This window comes from Pyxicephalus adspersus, chromosome 6, assembly GCF_032062135.1.
Source record: "Pyxicephalus adspersus chromosome 6, UCB_Pads_2.0, whole genome shotgun sequence".
Taxonomy (NCBI): domain Eukaryota; kingdom Metazoa; phylum Chordata; class Amphibia; order Anura; family Pyxicephalidae; genus Pyxicephalus; species Pyxicephalus adspersus.
In genome coordinates this window covers 108,183,861-108,194,116 of record NC_092863.1, presented here as the reverse complement: position 1 = coordinate 108,194,116, position 10,256 = coordinate 108,183,861, and the positions used below count along the sequence as shown (strand labels likewise).

At 43.7% G+C, this 10,256-nt stretch overlaps 1 protein-coding gene across 1 annotated transcript in view; it reads right to left on the bottom strand.

Moving 5' to 3' along the window:
• Window positions 1–1,251, bottom strand: part of LOC140332815 (complement factor H-like) — an 11,854-nt gene extending 10,603 nt beyond the window's left edge. The window contains exon 1 of the mRNA XM_072414008.1: window positions 749–1,251. Within this exon, the coding sequence (XP_072270109.1) occupies window positions 749–800 (52 nt within the window). The 5' untranslated portion in view covers window positions 801–1,251. The remainder of the gene's footprint in view (window positions 1–748) is intronic.
• Window positions 1,252–10,256: the final 9,005 nt, after the last annotated feature.

Here is a 10,256-nt window from a genome sequence, read left to right as displayed (position 1 = left end):
TGGATGGATGGATGGATGGATGGGTGGATGGATGGATGGATGGAAGGATGGATGGAAGGATGGATGGATGGATGGGTGGATGGATGGATGGATGGATGGGTGGATGGATGGAAGGATGGATGGATGGATGGATTGATGGGTGGATATAGGGGTATGAACGATCACGTATATGAAATCTTGGAAGATTAAACATGAAAAATCTGGAAACGCTTACAATTATAATTGTTGTGCTCAATGCTTATTGCAGGCGTCGGTTCTGTATGCTGACTGGAGCCGGGTTTCCAGAATCGGATGATAAATGTATGTGAGATGTATGAGCTTAGTGCCTAGCTGTGTATATATTTATATTGATATATGATTATTGTTTCTATACAACACTGATGCCATTCCTCTGTAATTATTATTATTATAAATATCGGTACAAATCTCTACCTCCCCTGATGAAGCTTTATGGGTGGAACGTGTCGGTCATAGATGATTGTGCATTTCTGCAATAAATGTTATCCTTCACTTATTGCTTAGATAGTGGTCACCATACTAAGTGTCTAACTTTATGAGTAATAACCTAGAAGTAACTTTTATTATATATGTGCAGATAAAACCTCTCTTTGCTCATGTGCCCCTTCTCCGTGAGTGTACCTCATAGTGATCCTAAAAGAAGGAAGAGCTTCCCCTCCCCTAATGAACAGAGGACCCTCAGATCCCTTTGGCTTCCCTCACCCCATAATAATAAATTAATGACTCTTACCTGATCCACCAATCACACAGAGGAACCCCCAGATCACAGCAGCTCCCCTCATCCTGGACACTGGTGAACCCCAAGATCACAGCGCCCCCCTCAGACAGTGATGTGTAGGAGGACCCCAGATCACAGCGCCCCCCTCAGTCACCGTTGAGCAATAGGACCCCCGGATCACAGCGCCCCCCTCAGACAGTGATGAGCAGAAGGACCCCCGGATCACAGCGGCACCCTTCAGACAGTGATGTGCAGTTCCTATTCTGATTAAATATAAGAGTAGAAAGGGGAACAGTAAATCTCAGTGCCAGTAATATGATTGCTTAATATGTAAATAATAAATTCTGATTTCCTGCTGACCACACCAGATCTATAAATAGAGTGGGGTGGGGGAGGTGGCAGTTATATTCATCATATCCAGGTAACAATTCCCTATAGAATCACGGTGTCAGGAGGGTAAATTGTCCTCCCTGGCATGTTTATTCCATTTGTACTAAAAACTAAAACACAAGTTTTACCTGGAGTTGGGCTTTAACACAAAGCAATGTAATTTACTGCCATCTGTTTGTGAGATTGAGCATTGCAGAGTGTTGTATGACAGAGAATACATAGGTGGAATATGGGTGCTCTGCCGCCGTCTATAGGTCAGATTGGATATTGCAGTGTGCCGTAGCAGAGAATACATAAGTGGAGGAAGGGTGCTCTGCTGCCATCTTGTGTCCAGTAATGGAACAATGTTACGCTGACTTCCCTATCGGGTGCTGGCGGATTTGGCTTTTGGGTTGATGCTTTTTTTGATAGATTCTGAAAATTGTTTTTGTTGTTCTTTATAAAGCTTTGAAGTTCATGGAATGATATAAATTGTGTGATAGCAAAGAATATATAGGAGGAGAGATTTTCTGCTATCTATCGGTCAGATTGGATATTGCAGAGCGTGCCATTGCAGAAAAAACATCCGAGGATTGGTGCTCCGCTGCCATCTAAAGGTCAGATGGGATATTGCAGCTTGGAGGATGGGAGCTCTGCCGCCATCTTGTGTCCAGTAATGGAATAGGCTGATATACCTTCTCACAAATTTCGTTTGCTGTTCTTTATAAAGCTGTGAAGTTGATGAAATGATATAAATTGTGTGATATAAAAGTGGTTGCATTTTAATTTATTTTTCAAACTCTGTTGTCAGATTACAACTGAAATCAGCCCTGGGGATGATCAATATTGCACCTCTTTTATTCCCCATGTGAAATTCTATCTAATAAAATATTCAGTACATGGCTGCAGTGTTTGTATTCTTTCCACCAATCAGGAGAGAGCATTTTTTTTAATAATTACTATGCCACTTGTCATGCTCATACACATAGAACTGATTCCTGAAAGCTTAGCCAGGCTCACCCAAAATGGTGCCCCAACCCTGCCCAGTGGAATGAATACCCTAGCACAGGCAATCGGAGGAAGGAGAAGTTCTGTAAGGGGTGTGGGAAGAATGGCAGAGCCGTCTCTTGAAGGATCCATGTGGGGGAGGGCCAATCCCATAGCTCCTAATTGTCCCATTTTCACCAGGACATTACCGGCTACTGGGAGCTTTGTAAATGTTCCGGGACTCAATAAGTATTGGTTTTCACTCAGGTATAAGGCTGCCATGGCACCAAGAGGCCGGGGAGTTCTTCAGCAGTTTGTGTATAGGAGCCCACAATGGATGATCCATCCATCCATCCAGGGATCACTGCAGTGTGAAGTCAGCAGGGATGTTGGAGGATAAACCGATGGATCATCCATGGTTGGCCCATTTTCACATCACTGAATCCTAAAATAGTCTGGTTAAAAATTTAATAAAAATGTTTATACATACAGCGGTGCCCTTATTTCTAGGGCTGCTTTAACCCTTCATGGTAATTGATAAGGGTTGCTCAGTACCCCTATCCCCAGGGTAGGACAGCAGATATCTGAGGACCCCTTTATTCTAGTGGGCTTCCAAATGTCAGATAAGCTCCCCACCCACAGACCCCCACAACTCCACAACATGTTATGGGGAAGGGCCACCCCTGGGGGCCTGGTTTATGTAAAAGGGAGGGGGCTACAGGCTTTTTGCACCCTTTCTTTTTAGGAAACCAGTATGCAGAGGACCTTTTATGGGTAGGAGCGGGGTGCACAGGGTCACCGCCCCATTTCCTATCCAGGAAGGTCCCCAGCCTATGGAATGGTCTGGTTTTATTATCGAAGGGAACCAACACTGTTTTACCTGTTAAAAAAGTCTTTAGCCAACACAAATGTGTGATTTCACCTGAAATATTGCGTTATGTGACAAATAATTTAGCTGTGTGACATTGGGGCAATGTTACAAATCTGAGGTCTGTGCAATAAAAAGAAAGGAAAATAATAAATGATTCCACTTTCAGTGAACTTTTCTTTAGGGTCCCATTCCTTAAAGGAGAACTTACAATTTTCAGAGAGTCCTGGGTGGGCCAATTTATTAGAATTGAACACAAGTTGATTGATGGTTTACCCCAAAGATGCAATGGTTTTATATGTAGTGTATATTGTGTTATTACGTGTTATTGTAGGACCCTGAATGGATTCAATGGTATCTATCATGCTTTAGCCACACCCGCTACATACCCCTCCCACCTAACCACACCCACTGCTCAGTGTCAAATGTTGGGAGCTATGTAATCCCTATGTCAGTGGGACACCCCAGGGACAATGCCTCAACCAGTGCCACAACCCACATTCATTGACCTGAGAGTCTTCCCAGTCTGCCATTTGTTACTTTGGTGATTTTGTGATGAGTTGAAGGGAAATCCCCACCCTGAGTTATTGGACCCAATGCTGAGTTCTTGGAAGATCTGTAGTATTCAGATTATGATCCCGGTGTCACCACAGAGCCGCTTCTCAGGATTGCTGCTCATTTCAGTTATTGTCTGCCCATCAGGATCTTCATCTTTTTGTGTATAGCTCAAGAGAACCTGTCATTTATTACCTGCAACACAGGGGGGCATTTTTCTGGGCCATACACTGATTGTGGACAGGTGTGCACACCTGGGAGGTCTTACCAGAGACTCCAATACAACTTATCTTCACTCACACAGAGTGATTGGTTCAGCGATTTAAAACAATGATGGCATAAACTCCATAATCATTGCTTTTATTCATTCACCCAATCACGGATAATGGCAGTGGATGATTGCTGTCACCGACTGACGGGACAGCCCACCCATTCCTTCCAGGACACTCCGGACCCGGATCCCAAATAATGAGCTGCAATTCTGCAGCAACATATTTAAGGCCCATTATCCTCTTTTCCAGGTGAAATGGGGGAAAATAGATTGAAATCACCTCCAAAACCGGTCCTACAATTCTTACTTTGCTACGTTAGGTAAAAAGAAAAGTCACACATCAGACAAGAGACCCTTGGATAATATGCTCCAAAAAGTGTACACTTGCCCTGACTATATTTAAAGGATATGATGGAGTGTATATGATAGGCGTGTCCTGTGTTGTTGTACTCACCTGTACAGGTAACAATGGGAGGAGTCCACTCCTGGGCGGTGCGGGGGTTGTCACATCTCATTGTGTCTGAGGATAATATCCAGATTTACACATTGTACTGTCACCGATTCTCTAATATTATAATATTCCTTATTATATTCTTCACACTTCCTATGGTTGGCCTACACTGAGCTGTGGAATCAGAAGATAAATCCCGATTATTATACATTGTATACAGTGTGATGAATAACGTGTATTGTGTGTGATGGGGCTGGGTCAGTTGTTGGACCTATCAGTGGTTTATTGGATCGTGGTCTGAGCTCCTCATGGGAGGTCCCTGGGATTTGTATGCAGTTTAGTTTCGGCTCATCCCATTCTCTTCTGTCAGCCGGTAACACTGGAATGGTAACTGGCTGCTCTGTGCCCGAGAGATGTAAAAAGACGAAGGCTTTGTCAGCCAATCACCTCCATCCTGTATGAGCTGTGACAGTATTGGAATAGGAATGGACTCATGTCCTGCCCCTGGTTGTGTAACTCAACCACTGCTTTGTCCTGCAGAACCTTTCTGCCCCTATTACCTCCACACACAATACAATGCTTCCTCAACAGTGAGGGAGAAGGGGTCCCATTCTAAGGGACATCCCCACCACCACCATACTAAATACAGAACTTGGTGACCTCCATCTTCAGTAGCCTGCAGGGACAGTGTGAAAAGCCGAGAACATTTCTTAAAATCTTAAGTTTAGTGCAGTTACAAGAACGCTTTTATTTTTTGCACGACCAACAGGTACTTGCTGACAATCTTTATAACCTGAAAAAAAGAAAATGAATGCAGCCACAACCACTATAATGCAATACACAATAGATGACATTTTTCCTAACAATCTCTGAATCATGACTGCATGCTGCGTTGTTGTACACTGCAATTCTGGGGAATCAGGTGAAAAATAAGGAAACCTTTTAAGGACAATGAGACGTGTGAGGTGCAATAATGATGTCTCTGCCTCCTTATGCTAGGAGATGGCGGTAGCAGCACTGAGAAGCTACTAAAAGGGATGACAAAAGCAACTCTAATTCCCTTCCTCAATGCAAATCTGACTGCAATGGACACCTGAAGTGTCCCAAAAATACTAAATCTGAGCTTTTATTACTTTGTGACACCCAGTCAGATGTAAAATCTTTTGGCAATTGAAATATTTGTGTCAATAAAATAAACAACAAAGGAAATGACCTTGGAGGACGGTCACCCTCACAGCATGCATGTAATCAATGAAGGGTCGCTCTATCCCACAGACGTACGGGTCAGAATCTTCTGGTCTCATTCCTTTGCTGATGACAGTAATGGAGAAATCTGTCAGGTTGTCACTCATGGAATATCTGTTGTCTGAGTTGTCACGGCTTGTTTTGAGGATATTGCAGGATTTCCAGTGGGACCCTTTGCACCAATACTTCACATATGATTTATAGCTGCTGTCATAATAACACGTCACAGATAATGACATCAGCACCTATGGTAAGAAGAGATATGGTCACCCCCAACATCCCAGCAATGTCACATTGTACAAGTTTTGTATAATAATGATCCCATCCACCTGCCTGCCAGTGAACCCCATTGGTTGGTCCTTGGAATGGTTCTCTTTTCTCTGTACACCCCCATAATATCATCTGTTTGCTTGTGACACCCAAATCTACAAATCTACCTATCCACCCCAACTTCACCGCTTCTGTTCTCATCTCATTGTGGGGTGCTGATGGGTACCTGAAATCCAACCTGGGTGAAACAAAAATCATCACCAGCAATGAGCAGGAGGACCCCCAGATCACAGCAGCCCCCCTCAGAAAGCAATGAGCAGGAGGACATCCAGTTCACAGCGCTCCCTTCAGACAGCTATGCTCAGTACCTGGGGGGAAAGGGGAACAGCAAATCTCACTATTGATAATATTGCACCTAAGATGTGAATAACTTCAGGCGGACTTCCTGCGCATTGACCACATCAGATCTGTTAATATAGAGAGAAGTGAGGAGTTGGAGGGCAGGTCCCGAACACAGGTTGTTCTTGGGTTGGTCCATCACAGAAATGTAATTTGGCTCCATCTAGAGGTCACATTGGATATTGCAGAGCTCTGCCACCATATTGATCCTCAGGCTCCTCTGTGGTTGATGTGTAGAGTTGGAGGTCTTTGGGATGTTAAGGCTCCTCTGGGATTTGTATGGAGAGGAGGTTCTCAGGTTGTGTAGGCACTAGGGAGTTTCAGCCCAGAATTTGCAGCTTAATAAGACGTCATCCTGGCTCCTGCTGCCAGATTCCTTGGTGTGGGTATATTTTTCCTGACATGGCCTCTTTTCTGATTGGAAATGATTTTGTTTTCGGATGTTGGCTTGTTTCTCCTTACCAGCTGCCCCATGGCATCCCTGACCATGATTTGTTCCTGCTCTCATACATAGAGTGAATGGCATCTCAAAAACCAATCACAGGACTTCTGGCAAAAGACCTATTTAAGGTTTGGAACTTGAGCTTTAAGAGGTGGGAAGGTTTTCAGATTCTGAATATGCAATCTGCGTACCCAATCCTGTTCCTACTTATCTGTTGGTGACCAGATCCTGACCATGCAACTTGTTCCAGCTTACCTGTCGCTCACCTGGCTTCTCTCCTGTCCATCTCCACTAAACTGGATCACATTTACCCAAGAGACTGAGGAGATATTGTTAGGCCCCATGGCATGACACTTGAGCCTTCACTTTTCTGATGCTGTAGTAACTGATACAAAGAAAACCCAAAAACCTCTGGACTGCTCGTACAGCAAAGTGCATACCACGCATGTGGACCAGGTCAATCTCAATTAGGGTTCCTCTTGTACTACGAAAGTTCCACCTAAATGGAAGCACCGCCAGAGGGACAGCACTGTGGCTTTGTGAATAGCTGGAGGAATCAAATTTTAAGGATTGAGCTGTGGCAATTGTAGACTTACCCAGGCAAGAAGAAAATGTGGAAATTGTGGAGACTTTTTTATATCGAGAACCTGCCACTGAGGGTCACCCGCCACGGGACTGCTAACAGTGAACCAGCATTTCCTTACAGGACCTTTGGGTATTCCTGTGCCTAACGGGTTGTGGTATAGGTGTCCTGGGATTCTGCAAGTCACCTGATTCACCTCACCAGTACGAATCTTCAGCTCGAAAGATGGTGACACCTCAAAGAGTGATGGGGGGGGGGGGGGGGGTGGTAGTGGTACAAGTTACCCAATGTACCCTATGTCTTAGTGGAGAAGGTTTCTATAAGGGGGGGGGGGGGGGGGGGTGGTAGTGGTACAAGTTACCCAATGTACCCTATGTCTTAGTGGAGAAGGTTTCTATAAAAGGGAGTGACCCCTGTATCCTATGCCCATAGTGGGGAACCTAATGTGGGCAGTTTTAACAAAAGATTATATAGGTATAAAAAAATGTATTGAACATAGAAGAAACTAATACAAGGACTTTGAAGGGATATAAAAAAAGAGTTTAATATTTTATTGAACCATCATTTTAGGAACAAGATAAAATTTAACAATGCACATCACAGAGTATTTTCAAAAAGATCCTAAACATGGGTTTCTCATGATATTATATAGTCTCTTCATGGTTTCATTAAACATCGACGCATTTCGCAGTATTTTAACCGCTTCCTCAGTATGAATCAAACATAGAGACCTAAAATCAACATATATATTGTACAATCAACCCAATGTACTGTACATATAGAATATTATACTCACTATTGTAGATAGCAAAAAGTAATAACCCCAAAATATTAAAGTATCTTCCCAATCGCATATGCAGATCCACAACGCAGATTACATGAAGGCATGGATCATAACATAGGTTGTATATACAAATTGCTTACTACATGAGATTACCATACGTATTTATTACCAGATGTTTAGATGAGGCTAGATAGTAGTCAGATAAGTGACCTGGATGGTAAATAGGAAGGTAGAGAGGGGTAAATTGTGGTAAAAACCCCTGGCATCTGGGGCTGAGCCGGTTACTGGAGACATTGCCTGGTGCAATAAGATTTTTGTCTCATTGAATATTTATTATCAGATTTCTCCAAACCCCGGGACTTGCTATCACTTATCTTAATTACTGACTTACATCCCCCTCCGTCTATACTGGGGTAACATACCCAATCATCCAGTACTCCGACCCCCAACATCCACTTCCCAGTAGGATCACCCTGAGGAGGAACTATGGCTGCCTAATACCTGTGGCCAATCCTGAAATCTCCCATTGGGTGGTGTGAGTGTTGTAGGGGAGCGTGACTGCTATGACTGTGCGTAGACATGTGCACCTGTACGCTTCACCCCTGGAAATATGTAAAATATACCTGTATATAATGTGTGAGACCCCAGCCACAGAAAATTCCCACCTTAATGGAGCCATTTATCATTTTACTCTGCATAGAGATAGAGACCACCTATAGGGGGGTAGATATTATGGAGATGGGGGGTGGTAGGGGGTCAGTCTGCACAGAATATGGAGACCACCAATAGGGAGTTAGATAATATAGAAATAGGGGGTGGAGGAGTCACATGACACGGAATATGGAGGCAACCAAACCAATGATTTATGCTTTTTAGGATACATGCATAAAGGAAAATAAACATGAAACTTTCAACAACAACAAATCTCATACATATTTACAAGAACAAATCATACAAAACTAAACAAAAAGTAAGCATGGCCAGGAAGAACAAATCCTTCACCATGTATATCAACATTTTTCAAAACTTATAATTAATGATTTGGATTTATATAGTGCCGACATATTATGCAGCGTTGTACAAAGCCTATGGTTATGTCACTATCAGTCATGATATCAAGCTCCCAGGAAAGACAGAGAAATCTGCTCACCCTGAAAAGGGCCGAACACCGAAGGAAGACCTGATGTTCCTGCATTGTGTGCCTCCTCTTAGATTGTAAGCTCCTCTGGACAGGGCCCTCTCCTCCTATTATATTGTTTGTATCTGTCTGTTATTTGCAACCCATACAGCCAACATTTTGCCCTTTTCTTTTAGATTGGAGGGACATTGGAGCAGAAAGCTCTTTCTGAACTTTCTCAATTCTCAGTGAATCTTTCCCCTCTGAGAACACAACGGATCGTATCATGGAGGGAGTGAATCCTCTTCCAGGCGGCCATTGAAAACCTCCACTAACCAAGGGGCCAGACTGGATATAAATCATTTATAAAACTCGGCGGTCAGTCCATCGGGTCCAGGTGATTCCTTGTTGGTCGGCTTATCTATAGCATGACGCACCTCATCCTCCATGATTTATCATTTCTCAAACCTGGCGTGAATGTTTTAAAACTCTCCATCTGTCCTCCATGGAAAGGATTTCGTCCCAGGAGATCGGCAGAATATGTTCTGACCATTTCCAGGATCTCGGCCCTGGATGTACCCAGGGAATCTGTATTGTCAATCAGACCCATCACAGACGTACTGAGCCCTGATTGTAATTCTGGCAAGGGTCAGGCGGGTGGCATTTCCCATAATCCCTTTCCAGAGGCCAGCCAGTCATATTAGTTTTCTCTCCTCTGGGTTACCATTCCCCGGGACAAGTTGGTGAAGCCTTCTGTGCAATCTCTGATAGTTTTCATGTTTATCACATTGCTTCTGTTTACCAAGAGTTCTGACAAAACACCAATGGGTGACATCAACGGGTGACAGATGGATGACATTGATGGATGACAGATGGGTGACATTGATGGGTGACATCCAAGGTGACAGATGAGTGATCTCCAGGGGGAGATTGGGTGACATCTGACAGATGGGTGACATCAACGGGTGACATTGATGGGTGACATTGATGGGTGACATTGATGCATGACAGATGACTGACATTGATGGATGACAGATGGGTGACATTGATGGGTGACAGATGAGTGACATCAATGGGTGACAGATGGGTGACATCAATGGGTGACATTGATGGGTGACATTGATGGGTGACATTGATGCGTGACAGATGACTGACATTGATGGGTGACATTGATGGGTG